Genomic DNA, 15,589 nt, shown 5'->3' with positions numbered 1-15,589 from the left:
TTTGTATTTAAATTCGAGGAATGTTATTATTTGTTTCATTCAGAGAACATTTTGTGAACCACATAGCTGGCAATAATTAGAGAATCGTTTCTAATGTCATTTTGATTTTTGCCTGTGCCTATGTACAAGCTTGACCTTGTGTCTGTATATATTTTTTAATTGTCTTGAATTTTTATTAGCGTCATACGACTAACATGACAATTATTAAGCCTGTTTGCTTGGCTCGAATAAAACCGCTCATGGTAGCAATATCCTAGTTCTGGTATTTGAAACTTATGAAGATTCAATGTATTTAATTTAGTTAACTAAACTAACATTTATAAGCTAAATTACGATAGTATATGTAACTACAAATTGTCACTAATTAAGTATTAAATAACCAAAAGTAATGCTTGATTTAATAAGAATAATAAATCCTGAAGAACTTCGGACCTCTCCGCTTTAGTCGTTCAATTACAAAGTCTACCAGCTGAGAATCGTTTCGAGCGATTACGAAGAGGAGCAATTTCCATGAACAATACGAAGCGTAGAAGGGCGTTTCGCGTTGAGAAAGGGATTTTAGCGAAAACATTCGCTTGAAAATCAACGTCGTAAGTGGAACGACTTTAACGCGACATTCGAGACCGAGCCAGTGTTACCGTGACAAAATGTTCTCTTTCCGGTGTCTTTGTAGGACCGAGCTTTGCGACAGATAATTTGCCTGATAGACGAGGAGCGAGCAAATTATCTCATCCGAGAGGGAATCGACGAAGAGAGAGAAAAAGAGAGAGAGAGAGGAAGGAAAAGAGAGAGAGAGAGAGAGAGAGAAAGAAAACCACTTCTTACTACGCTCCAACGCGCAATTTTTGCTACGTAACATTTAATTAACTTCAGCTTCAATAATCTTTAATTGTGTGTGTACGATTATTCATGTGTATACGTGTGTGATAACGAGATGATATCGGTGAATAATTCACATTCGTTAATTATGGGAGTTGGCGCTTTCAGAAAATATTGAAACGTCGATCTCGTTGAATAAACAGCAGGTTTTAAATTAATATTGTGTTTGCATTAACAAACGAGAACATTACAATTTTCACCAATTACTGTAATTTTTTTTGTTTCGGCTTGTATTTGAGGAGAATAATATAATTATCGTTAACTAGTTTAATTTTCTCGTGTTGATTGGATTTGATCAACGAGATACGTTTTATACCATTATGTTTGGTGTTAATTTCGAAAGAATAATTTAATATCTCCGTGTTGAATGTCTCCTCTTAAGTTGCGAGAAAGGTAATAAAAAATTGCTTTAAAAAATGCTCTGGTTAATATTAACTGCTTTAATGTTCTGTAGTTTACTTATAGCCTGATCCTTGATAATTGGAAGATATAAAGATTGGAAATTATTAAATTAATAATTAAAGATGTAGAGATTGAACATTGAAGTATTCTTTTCAAGATTTCATTTTCCTTGGGAATATCTCTCAAAATCTTCTTTCAAGATTGTAAAGTTTTGACAATTGAAAAGGAAGTTCAAAAACGAAAAAATTGGAAAGTTCGAATGGTCGAAAATTTGGAAAATCGGAACTATCCCAATTTGAGAACTTGAATATTTGAAAATTTGTAAGTTCGAAACTTCGTCAGTTAAAAATTTTGGAAGTTCAAAAGCCATAAAATTCGAAGATTTGAAGCATCGAAAATTGGGAAGTGTAAAACATCGGTAACATGAACATTTGAAAGTTTATACATTCGATATTCAAATTTCCAACATCGGCAAACTGAAATTTTACACGTATTTACAATTCTTCCTACAACCACCTTAATTAACGTTCTACCATTTTAACCAAACATTTTATTGGTCAAAGGAAAATTATTCTACAGACTCCTACTATAACTTCGTCAATTATCTTCATATCAGCCTTTATACGCGTACATATAATTTTACCGAATTGATTTCAACAAAGAGCAATTAATATACTCTCGTCCCATGTAATGGCATTCCTTTCTCGTTTATGAAGCTTACTATACATTTTAGCAAATGAGAAATGTTTTTAATCTCCTCTCCGATAATTCCTTCCATCTTCTCTTTACTAATTAAATATTTTCTTTTATAAATAGATACGTCGTATCTATCTATATGCATTTCGGTTTTATTAATTAAATTCGCCTAAAATACAATTTTCGTAATGTCTTGTAAATACAAGTTCGAGAATAACAGAAACTATTTTGAATATCGCAAACACTGATTCATACTTCAACGTAATTTAATGGCGATTCCATTGAAGCTTGAAATAACATTCACTAATGAATCGACGCCACGGTGAAAACCAGTAACGTTAATCGCTTCTTATGAAACAAATATTCCACTGTAGTAAACAGGATTCGTGCGATTTGGTATTTTTATTCAACAGCTCGTTTATATGCGCTTGGAGTTTTGCATTAATCGATTATCATACTGTTGGTCTATATCGTTACGTACGTAATTATAAATATCTGTTGACTTTTCTAATTCCTCACATTGTTGAAAATTTCGATTTTTTTCAATTTTATTTTTCTATTGAGCATAAAATATTCCAAAATAAAATCTTCTGTATTTGCTCCAATTCTTTACGTCCCACTTTTCAATTTCCTTTCAATTCTTCGCGCTATTTTAAATTTCAAACATTGTCTCTTTTGTCGTATTTTTTGATTTACCGTAAAACATTCCACGAAACAATTTTTTTTATTCTTCATATAGATCGCTTGCTCAAAGAAAACATATTAGATCGTTTTATTTTCGCCAAAATGCATGAACGTTATATTCCTTAATTTTTTTATTTTAGAATTTTTCTCAAACAAAATATATAATATTTTTCTCCAACTTTAAACAATTGATCTCTGTAGATAGAGGTTGGGTTAAGAGATGGATTAAAAGATCTGAAGGGATTAAATAATCAGAGGAATTAATGGAAGAAGTTAAAGCGTAAGTTAAGGGTGGAAATGAATTTTGTCGAAAGTGAAATTTCATTTCTTCTCGTTGGCAGTCGGTTGTCAGGTGCTCGTAAACATGCCAACTAAATGTGCGGCTAGCTCGATTGCTTTTCTGTATTGCAACAACCGATAATGGGCTCGTTACGGGCATTTGTCGACGAATAAACGGCTTATTGAACGAGCATTCTTACGGTGCTCCATATTTCCTCACGCGGACACGTGTGCCAATAACTTCGAATTCGCATTTCTCATTTGAGGTTTCCTCGACAGAAATATTCTACGAACTTTCTCCTTGATTAATTATCATTCGCATACCTATGTCGGTTTAGCATTCTTAATTATCATTTCTTGGTTTCAGATCAATATCGCGATAATTTAATATGAGAAATATAAAAAGATTAAATAAAAAAAAAAAATTTTGCATGCAAATTTTTAACGTTTTTTAAATATTTAGGGATTACGCAACTAAAAAATGTTATATGCAAATAAAACATTCTTTTCTAGTTTGAATAATTTCTAGTTGACAGTTTAAAGATAAAAAACTTAGTATTTCTGAATTACATGAATTTCTTTTTCTTTTTTTAAATATAAAGATGTGCTGTAAGCTATATATATGCGATATAAGTGATTGTACAATGAAAAAAAATTCTTTTTATAGATTAAACTCTCTTTTAATTAAATATTATTTTATTTACTATATCATTTGTTCAATGAAATTTATACATATATAAGATATATACATGTATATGTTATATTATACTAAATTTCTTTTTAAATAGAATTAAATAGAATAAAATAATATTGGCTTAACTGGGTCGGAACATGATCGGTTCATGAAATGTTTCAAATAAATATCGTCGTGTTTCATGGCATCATTAATATTCCACATTCTTGATCTTCATTGTTTTTATAACAAAAGCAGATATCTGGTCGTATTAAATAATACACGTATATTCATTCTTAATTACCGTATTGCATATATAGTTATAAAATTATTAAACACTGGCTGCTACTGAAATATACAACTAACCACCTCTCGAGTTGCATTCTTTTGTTTCATCAGAAATGTCTTTATTTTATGTAACGACGTTCCAATACGCAGTTTGCTGCTTTATTTGCTTGCCTAAATTATTTTATCGAAACACAGGCGCGAAAACTAGAATCCAATGTTGGTGTCACAAATAATCGAGCCGACGCAACATATGCGTTAGATGTAATGGTAGCGGATATATCAAGTGATTATGAATTTAATAAAAGATCAATAGTCGAATTGAACTTAAAATCATCACTTATGGCTATCATGCTTGAAAAATTACGGTTCGATGAAGAATTATGGAAATTGAATTCTATTCGTTACTTTCCACTTTATTTCAAAATGTTACCTCATCTTTTAGCGCTTAATTGGAACAACTATAATTGGAACATCCTCTCGATTAATTCCTTTGACTTATTCGCAGTCATCACCTTGGAAGTATAACGGAACACTGTTTCATAGGTGTGGCAAAAAGAAGGTTAAACTGTTTCGACGATGCGACCACAAAGATGTAGCTGGATTTGTATGTGAAGATAGATGTGTTTAATTCTATGTTGCATTAGATGAGTAGTCTGATATGTCTGTGGAAGAGCGTGGGTGCTCTTTGTATAAGTGCAATCATCCTTAACTCTTGTTTCTTCTTAATCTTTTTTTCTCAAGGTAAATTGGGCTTTCAAAGATTGTTCTCTTTTAATTTCAACATCCTCGATTTTGAAATCCCGATTTTCGTTAAGGAGAGAAAGAGGAGCATCGATTATCGATTTCTTGAGAAATATTTAGGATGATTATTTATAACTATTATTTCGTATAATAAAGTTAAATACGAATGGTAGGAAACTATAGACAATAATATACAGCTGAAGATTCGCTCTTTCGAGTAATTATTGCTATAATAAAAGAACTGTTCAGATTGTAGAAAATGCTTCTAAATTTTCCACAAAACGCGTCGGAAATCTCGTATGGAATACGAAGAGTATACATATATATACGTCGCGAGCTGCGCAATTAAATTTCCGGTGGGGTAAGATTCAACTGTAACTGAACGCCACTGGACAAAACGACGAGCGTTCCTAATCTTGACACGCTATAACTTTTATCAAACTTTCCAATCTAATTTCTAGAAAATACAGCCATTGCAACTATAATAATTCTTGATTCGTCATCGTAGAAAATTCAATGAACGATTTTTTTTTAATAGATACTTCATACTTCAATGTAATATAAGTCTGAAGAATAAAATAAAATACGATTTTTCTATATTTATTAAAATATCGGTATTGTAAATTTCATTAGCTTTCTCCCACAGTTAAAGTTATTAATCAAAAATTAAATATAAACGCATATGCGTGTGTGTGTTTGAAATTATAGAAGTGTCCATATTCTGAGTTCGGAATAACATCAACGATAGGTTTTCCAATTGTGGGAAGATTTTAATTAAAACTGAATGGAAAATACGATATGCGAAATAATATCAGGGTATTTCTAAACTGTTCATTTAATGTAACAAGAACTGATTTCTCGTATAGTTGATACCTCAGTATTAAACTCGAAAACAGGACGTTAGAAAAAAAAAGAAAATACGAGAAAAAAAGAAAGATAAAAATAAGATAAAAATAAGTTATAATCCAAATTGTGTGATAATCAAAGTGACCAAAATTAATTCGGCAACATCAAGGAATTGAATTTCATTTCGCTCTAAATCCTCTTTAAATTATAATCCCTCAACCAAATATATCGACTTGCTCATATATTTACAATTTCTTAAATATCTGCAATCTCAGAATTTAAAACATTATCGAAAAATTCAGGCACTCTCCGTTTATGTAAAGATTAAACAACATTTGCACAGCGTATACATTTTCTATACCTAATATTTATACAGCTGAAATAAATCACCACGCGGTTCCAAATCTTCGATAAACAAACACGAGAAGAGCTTTGAGAACGTTGCATGAAAAATTTTTAATATACAGTGGGGAAAAATAACATATGAATTTATTTCATTCTTCGTTAAAATCATCAAAGTAGAAAAAAGCCTTCGATTTATTCTACCGATTCAAGATTATACTTACGCGATGCACCATGATAACTAAAGAACATATCTAATGAAAGCCATAAAAAAATATTGGATATAATGCAATTCTTCACGAAGTAATATAAAAGTTGTACGAAATCGGAAAGACAATGAAACGATGATTCGTTAAAAAGAATATCGATAATAAAAAGTAAAAATGACTTACCTTGGTCGGCTACGAAATCCGTGATGAGCAATGTCTCGTCGTCTAGAGCAGTGACGAGGCTGTCCGTGCAAGTGTTCGTGTTCTCGATGCTGATCTTGATGCTGTCATCTTTGTTAAGCCGTGGATGATTGTTCGCGGCGGGGTTATTACCGGCGTGGCAGTTATTGTTGTTGTTGTTATTATTATTATGGTTGTTGTTGTTATTGTTATTGTTGCCCCCCTGCTGCTGGCCGAGGTGGTGATGGGGTGAACGAACGGATTCTGTGCTGCTGGTGTGCAAACTAACCCCCGTAGTCGCTCTTCCGTTCACCAGCCGTAGACTCGGTGCCCGTCGACCTCCACCTCCTCCTCCACCCCCACCAGCGCTGGTCACAGAACGGCCGCCACCGCCGCCACTCTCGCCCTCCCTGAAAAATAGCGTTTAATTCCTCGTTCAACATTGTTTTGATACTCTCAACTTCTTATTTTTACTATACTATATTTTAATGGCATCAAGTAGATGAAAAAAGTTTATACGTATACTTAGACTGACGCTCGAAAATGCTTTATTAAAAAATTATAAACGTTCGGAGATTTACTGGTAAAACTATTCTTACGTATTTATGGGAACACGCATAACAATTGGTTTATGAGAAAATAGAAAGAGAAATAGAAGAAAGTATAGAATATATTCATATGACGCTTTGTTTCTGAAAAGATCGAATTTGGAAAATTATCAAAGATGTACTTGGATTCTAATTTTCGATTGGACAGGAGTAAATATCGATAGGAGCTTATGCTACGTGCGAAAATAGGTCGAAAATGAAGAATAGAATGTTCTCATAAAGCGTTTTGTGTCCGAGAAAAATTCGAAACTTGATCGTACGTATGTACCAGGCCAGTTCTGAAGTAAACACGCTCGGACCATATTTTCTTGAGAATGAATCTTCAAAGAGAAAAATCTCATTCTATCTTTTTTTTTATTTCGTATCTCTGCCGAGCTTAACGCGCGACGAATATATCTATGGATGTGATCGGAATTGGCATTCGAAACTAAAAATATATAAATAAGAAAATTGAAAAATATACATATGAGAAGTAAAGCTATTACAATGTAGGTTTTTATATTTAGAATTTTGACGAATGATTAAAACTGCAAAATATATAAAAATATAAACATATGTCAAGGTAAACGTACAAATGTATACAAATGTACAAGAAAAGCAACAATATAAAAGTACGATGCAATAGACCAGAGGAAGTAGTTTTATAAATCAGGAGGAATATTTAGTCTAAAGAAATATTAAAAAATCGAGCGAAGTACGAAGAGTATTAAATTATAATGCAATAGAAGAAATTATTTTACGAATCAGAAGGAATATTTAGTACGAAGAAATGTATTGAAAAATTCAAAATAGACAATACAAACCTTGTATTAAATAAATTGAAAATGCTTGTCGTATGAGTGAATAACGTAAAATTTATGAAAACTACACTGCACGTAAACGAAGATAAAGCGTATAAGACACGACGAACTGTATTGCACGAGAAGAAAAACAAGACTGAGAGTCCTTCAGTTATTGTTTTGGTATGGAACCCCAGGGTTGTATACAGGTGTGGTTTCAATATTTACATGCCTGCTTTCATAATTTGGGATTGGTTCGGAGAGTGTACTGAAGGTTTTCCTTAGCAAGTATACGAAATACCCTAAGGGCAGGTAGTTAGAAAGGTGAAAACAGATAACGCACGTTTATCATCAGGAAGTGTTCAAAATATTTCAAATATTGATTTTTACGATCTGCGTTCTTTTTCACTTACGAAAAGGTTCAATTATTTCGTATGCGCTACACTTTAATAATAAAATTGTGGGTGTGGTTTATGTTAGTCATTAAGTAAAACTTAGAAGTTTGTAATGAAAATTTGCAATATTTTTATCCTTTTAAAGAAAATGCATAACTTGCGAGTCTCTAATATAATAAATTAGTATAACAGAAAGACATTGAAAATTTAGTATATGAATTAAATTTCTTGCATTGAAAGAATATTTATAAATTCAAATATTCGCACACCATGCATCTTCTCCATAAAAAAGCTTGTTATCTTTTATGGCGGCTCTTTTCTTTCACAAAAACACCATCAACGAGATATAAAAAATCTTATTTTCTTGTCCTCACAACTTCACTATTATCAAAGTTACAATAAGAGTCACTACCATAAAAAAAAAATACTAAAAGCAAGAAAAGAAAGAATAAAACAAATGAATACTTATGGTAGAAACACATAATAAATAATGCTTTTTTCACTCTTTATAACAAGACATATTTAAAATTTACTACGCTATCGAGCAATCGCGTCCATATTAGCAAATGTGTCTTTATATTTGATTTTGACAGCAAATTCAATTTATCGGGATTCGATTGTGTGACAAAGCTCCCGTAACGAGACTGAGAATCTCGTAAAAAATTTAGTCGGTTTGATTTCTAACGCTCTTATACGTTCATCGCGCCAAAAATCAGACAATAATCTCTAAGAATTACCCTAACAAAACTAATTACCAAAATCTTGAAATCTCAAACCAAACACACAACACAGCCTCTTATTATTAATCCCATTAATCTTCAAAGAAATGATTTTCACAACGAACAAGATCGCAAAATTATATCCTAATACACGAATCGCAGTGACTCTCTGAAATCTCAGCACGCTTTCTCTTTCCAAACGATCAACAAATTCGTCGATGAAGGAGCAACGCAAGCATCTCAATTGTGATCGATACACACGTATCTCACGTGTTTGACTTGCACGTTAAGGAAGTGGTATACCCTTGGAAACCATCTACATACAGCGTAGCGGTTCGTCTACAAAACCGTCCTCGACCATCGTTCCACTTTTTAATCTTTCCATCTCTCGAAATCGTCCTTGCCATTCTGGACGCTCGGTTATCGCTGCGTATTATCGCCCTCCACAGATTCCCCACTGATTCTTGTCTCCCTTTCTATACATCTATTCAGCCGATCGACGATCTTTTCTCAATTGTTTGCTTATGGTCGTTGACACGATTAATAGATAAACTTGTTTGTTATTTATGCATATCTAGATCGTGATATTAATGTTCGATAGACAAGTATTTAGTAGTTTTTATGATTCAGTGAAAGGAAAGTGGTTGTTGTTCTTTGTATCTTTGAATGTAAGTGATTTAGATTTAGAGGAATTGGAATATTTTGGAGAACTATCGATAGTATGTACAAATAATGGTCTTTGCATTTGTGTATTAACATCACTTGGTAATTCTTAAGGAAGATAAATCTAGAAAGAAGAGACGACTAAATTACTCTGTTCTTATAGATCGAAACGTTCTTCCAATGAACTTTTACGACTTTTTTTAGAGCCGTTTCAAGCGTCTAGGACATGGTTCTCCTAAGGTAATCGTCAGAGACCACGAAAAGTATCCATCAGATGAAAGCAGATCAGAGGCGGAAGATCAAACGACAAGGAACGCGGGCATAATGACCTTAGGTCGTGTTTAGGTAACTCGTGTTTTGTTTTTATCGCCGAATCGTTTGCGATGAGGAAAAAGCCAGATCCTGGAACTTTTGAGTCGCTTACGAGCTTTGTGAATGAAACGTCGCAGTTGCGAGTAAATGGCTCTTTACCAACGTTTTTCTTCCATCTTTCCGGATTCCACTCCTCAAGCATCGATCTCGTTTTCTTGGTCTACGACGTCGTTCGACGTCTCATTAGCAGGATAATTAGTTTCCTCTTTTGACAAATTTTTATCTCTGTTGAGATGCGATTACATCTTTAGACACAACGTTAGGCAATATTCTGAGGAGACAAGAAGTTCTGGAGGGAATGGTAAAGAAAATTTGACTTATGACACATAAGAATTATTTATTTTATTATGTAAATAGATCGCGGTTTTTTTAAGCATTTGTGGAAAATTTGCACGTAATACGACGAAATATGTATGCTTCCTTTAATATTTTTCTATAATACTTAATAGGTAATGCAATTGTCTACCCTTTTGTCTTTTACCGGGATTTTACTTTTTTAAATATATTCTCGCAGATAAATTTGCATAAAAATCTGTAAGTCTAATTAGAAAATATTATTGTAGGAATTATCAAAAAATATGGACAACGGGGCACCACCAGGGGGATGTAAACCTGGAATCTGTAGCTGGACTACTACACTAAGACAATGGCAGTACGGATATTCACAAACTTATTCTTCTTCTTAACCACTTCGATGACAGGTGACCTTCGTTTCGTTGTTCGGGGTTAGTATCAATGTTGCTGTGTTACAAGTATTACGAATATGAGGAGGAAGAGAGTTTTTTTTCCTCTTTTCTTTTTTTTTTTCTATGTTGTTTTCTTAGGCTGCTTTTTTTTTTATTTTTCACATTCTTTCTATGTTGTTTTCATAGGTAGTCTTTTTTTATTTTTATTTTTTTTTATTTCTTTCTATTTCATTTTTATTTTTCACATCTCGGGAGAGTAATGTCCTAGAGAGACCTAAAACATAGAGAAGAGAAGCTGCGTCGTCCAAGTACGGATTCTCACACACATCACATTTCACTTCTGATCCTAAACACACTTAAATCAAAATCCAGGAGGGCACGTACGGGTTCGAACCGCCAACCTATGTGTTTGCAGTCAGCTACAGTAACCACATAGCCACCGTCTTCCTGTACAAAGTGTAGTTCCATAATTCCTATTTGAGGCTAAACATTCTGATCTCCCATTATTAGATATATATTATTCATTATTCCCCCTCCACCGCACTCTCCCTCTCAACCCACCCCTCCCCAAAATTACACAGCACCCAAAAAGCAGACTACCGAAGCGTCCTGTTTTGCGACCAAGTTTACAGGACAGAAAAAAATAAAAAAATATTCATAAAAAAGCTCCGCTCCCCAGCGGCTTAAACCCAAAAATTGTATTATACACGAAAAATGTAAAGCGCCGACACATAATACAGCATGGCTACGTCGTACCGCCGCGTATCGGTACCTTTGCCTAACATATTATTACAAAAATTCACCGTTTATTGTGAATATGTATCTAAAACTGTATCTTGGGCTAAATAAACAAATAAAAAAAAATATATTATTCATTATAAAATATATATGAAACTTTACTTCCTTTGTGTTATAGTAAAAACCGTGTATATACTATTTTATAATAAAATAAATAATTCTTATCGTTTATAATGACAAGGAACGCGGGACCTAATGACCTTAGGTCGCTGCTATCGACAGCTCGTTTCGCAAGAAACGATTTCTTCCGCGGCTATTCTGTGGTCTGATCGCAATTCAGATAAGTATCTGGCACGAGCGACGCTCTTCTTATATATCTTCTGTTTCCAATTTTTGCATCCTTTCTTACGTAACGTCTACGAACAGGCGTCATCTAAATTTCTGTTTCTATAGTAAACGATTGAAGAATTAGAATTGCTATGTTGCATATTTCGCGTAAGTAATTAATTAATCGATGACGAGCTAATAATACTTTTCAACTGGAATGGAAAAATGAGAATCAAGCTTGATTGCATTTAAATATATACTTCGACCGTTGAAATTATTATAATCGAATCTCCAATTTCTATGCACATATTTTAATCTTCAACCTGAATTTCAATAAATTGCCCATTAGCTATTGATAGAAGATCGGAAAATATTTCGTAGGAAGATTCATTTAACACTAATCTTACCAGGTCCGATCAAATGACTATTTCCAAAATTTTATTTAAAATTGTACGTTCATTATTATTTCTTTTGTTCATCTAACTTTATGTAAATTCTTATATTAACAAAAATTGAGGAACTGATTAATCAGATAATATAAGAATTTACATAATGTTAGATTGAGGTTAGGTTAAGTTAGCCTGGTAAGGTTAGCGTTAATTTAAGAACACCATATAATGTTGTCTCAATACCAGAAGAATAAAAAAAACCTTTTTACAGATACATATACGTCTTTCAAGTTAATATTCGCGATTAATGGATATATGTATACAATAAATATACCTAAATATAGTATGAATATTTTAATACTAAATATTTTACCTTACAGATATCTTAATATACTGATTTCTTAATTAAATCATAGTATCTTAATTAAACGTTTAATATTTTGAAATTGACTATTTTATAATTTATAACTATTGAAATACTTTAAAAACTACATATTTTATAATACTAATAAAAATTGCATAATTTAAGGCTATAGTGTGTCTAATGTTATTTATCGATGTCGATCAACTGTTCATTCGTAAACGAACTCGCGATTATACCAAATCACGAATACAACTCTCACTCAGCATATAGCGATCGTCAATTTGCTATAACAACGCATAACCAACAAATTCCATTAAGCGACAATTTACACGATCGAAGAATCCCTTTTCCGGAGTAACGTTATTATTGTTATTACTATTACCATCGTGGCGTACAACAAATTGTCCATTTACCCGAGAATATTGTTTAAGCGGTTTAATAAAGCAGTCTGTACACAGCGGGCAGCGAATAATCGTGGTTAATCTTCGAAGAGTACACACGATAATGCCGTTCAATTCTCTGAGGTCAGTTTCAAGTACGCCAATGAATATTTATTAGCACTAAATCAAGGGACTCAGCCTCTCGAGCTCTCGAGAATACAAATTGCCATACGCGTTCACCTCTTGCAAATGCAACCATCAACGTCTTATGGCAGTTATGGCGAATGCATAGGAGGGAACGCCACGAAATTATTACTTGAAATCTTGTGCATTTCTCGTCTACAGTCAGTTATAAAATCTACATACATCCCTCGAATATAAAATATTATTGTAAAAACAGCTGGACGAATTTTCTTTGACACGTTAAAACACACATTATTAAAATGTAGAGTAATTAATTCGCCTTTACCATTATTAAGAGAAAAAAGAAGAAAAGATATAAAATACAGTGTTACAAAAATTACATACAGCTGTTATGTCTATATGAAATCAGAAAAATAAGCTTGATACTATATTAGTATCTGGCAGGATTATGTCGAATTTGCGCAAAATTTATATCAGTCCCTGTTTGTGTCGGAGGATTATGTGTTGTATAATTTTATAGTAAAATATAAATACACGTTATGTATATATTAATACATAGATAGCCATAAAAGAGTCATATTGTCAAAATTTATCACACATTATTTAGTTTCGCCTTTGTTAAGGAAAAAGGAGTAAGAAAAATATAAAACGAAATGATACAAAAATTAGATACATTTGTTGCATCTATATGAAATCATAAAAATAGCGTTGAAAAAATTATAAGTTTTGTAATTTCTAACGTAATTGTATTGCAAGATTTTTTGCAAGTTAAACGTTCTAACTCTTTTCTACCGCTTTTTTAAATATATCAATAATAATTGTCTCCATATGCAGATATAAATAATTTTGTGACAAAGTGCATTTTTAGCTTTTTGGTATAACACGTACACAAAATTCAATGGGTGTATTTAAACTGTTGTGACTGAGTGTATATTCTTTTGTATGTATATGACTTGCGCAAGATCCATTTCGAGCACGTCCAGCTAATTTATCGAGGATTTTTACGGCGTGAACGAGGAAGAAGGAAACCTTGACTGATATTGCTTCGAATCTCGTTTGACAGAGAGAGAGAGAGAGAGAAAGAGAGAAAGAAAGAGAGAGAGAGAAAGAGAGAGAGAAGAAACTGAGTTCGCATCCCGTTTTAAGAATTTTTTAGCCTACTAACCGAGGAAGACGAGTTACAGTCATCGTCAAAAGTCTTCGACAATATAATCTTGTACAATATAAGAATGTCATTTATACCGAAAAAAATATGGGCGAGTGATTTTAAAATAAAATTTACACGGAGGGGTACAGCTTCCTTTTTCCACATGTTTTTGACAAATTCGAATCTAGTCGGTCAATATTCGAAGCTGCTTGTGAGCTGTATTTCAGCTCATCGCTGATAATCATATCAGTCAACTGTTTCCTTTTTGTTATTTTAAAAATCGCGTATACCGAGCTACTCGTGTGAGGCTTCGCGACGCAACAATTTCTATGTACAATGATAAAATAGGAACTCTGAGAAATACCACCTACACCGCATTATACCTCTGTCACACAAATCCTCTTTGCTTTTCAAGCAGCAGTTCCGCGACAATCGAATTTAACCTGCATTGTTTGCTGGAAAAAAAGAAGATGACATCTCGGCGCGAGCGCGCTGTTGCACAATGTCGCGCGCGCCATTTAACAAGACTCGCTAGCCGCCCGATGAACCGGACTTAATTTCACTTTCATTGAATGCGAGGAAACCTCGCGTCGCGGATAAATTCGCAAATTAATTCTATTGGCTCCGCGCGTCGCGAGATGAATATGGCCTCGCGCATTTATTGAACCGCGCGCCGCGCAGATGATCGTTCCGTCGCCGCGAGCATTCCGCGGAAAAGCCGCGTTTCCATCGCGATCCACCTCTCGACATTACAGTTACTCGCATTAACATTCGGACACAACACCATCTAATTAATTAAATCGCTTTTAAAGAAAGATAAGCGTTTTTCTATATTTCATTTAAAGTGATACTGCGTTATTCGTTAACAATTGGCTTTGAAGTGTAACAAAAAGATACTTATAGTTGACAGAGAGGTACAGAGACTATGTCATTTCTTGTCCGAACTACTCTAAGAAAGTTATACAAGAGGGTTGTTTTAATTATTGAACAAGTTGTTTGCAATCCACTATACACGATTATTAATAAATACAATGTAATCACATGGACATAAAAAATTCGTAGAGGTCAGAAACTTTGCAAATGTGTGGTCAAACGTAGAAACAAAGAAGAAACTGGAGCAAAGCATTTTTCTTCAAGCAGTTATAAGTTTTTTAAACTCGAAATCGAACTAAAAAATTACCATCAACGACAATTCTCGTTCACATAATCAAACGAAATTTTGATTATACAATATTTACACAAGCCTCCGTAAAAGCTTGCGAAATCCACTAACTTCCTTAAACACCTACAATTTCACAAATACGTTTCTTTCGCAAAATAAACTTGCAAAATATAATAATCCCAAACAAGCGTGTTGTTCAATGATTCTCTCATGACACCTGCCATGCACAATCCGCCAAACAATATCTCGTCACAGATGCTTCGCCATATCAACCCCCGTCACTATAGCATCATGATCGACGAGGAAAACAAACGAAACGCAGTGGTCCCTACTGAAACGAGAAATCTGTCCAACGCAACCCAACGACCTAGTTTCCATGGTCGAACAGAGATTCGTGTTACACGACCAACCCGTTCACGAGTCATTGTAATCACTCTTATTTGATTCAAGCCAGCCAAGCGACCCTGCCTAATCGAACGCTAATTATCCTACCCCCA

General features: G+C 33.5%; 1 protein-coding gene across 9 annotated transcripts in view; it reads right to left on the bottom strand.

Annotated features, from left to right (window-relative positions):
- The window catches only part of LOC117216701 (potassium/sodium hyperpolarization-activated cyclic nucleotide-gated channel 2), a 218,896-nt gene that overhangs the window by 95,135 nt on the left and 108,172 nt on the right, over positions 1–15,589 (bottom strand). For all 9 annotated transcript variants that reach the window (XM_033463635.1, XM_033463634.1, XM_033463636.1 and 6 more), the window contains one exon: positions 6,223–6,629. In XM_033463635.1, coding sequence (XP_033319526.1) covers positions 6,223–6,629 — 407 coding nt within the window. The remainder of the gene's footprint in view (positions 1–6,222; positions 6,630–15,589) is intronic.

Source organism: Bombus bifarius, unplaced genomic scaffold, assembly GCF_011952205.1.
Source record: "Bombus bifarius isolate JDL3187 unplaced genomic scaffold, Bbif_JDL3187 scf7180000007973, whole genome shotgun sequence".
NCBI classification, from domain to species: Eukaryota; Metazoa; Arthropoda; class Insecta; order Hymenoptera; family Apidae; genus Bombus; species Bombus bifarius.
The sequence above is the reverse complement of the archived record's forward strand: the minus strand, read 5'-3'. Positions and strand labels throughout refer to the sequence as shown.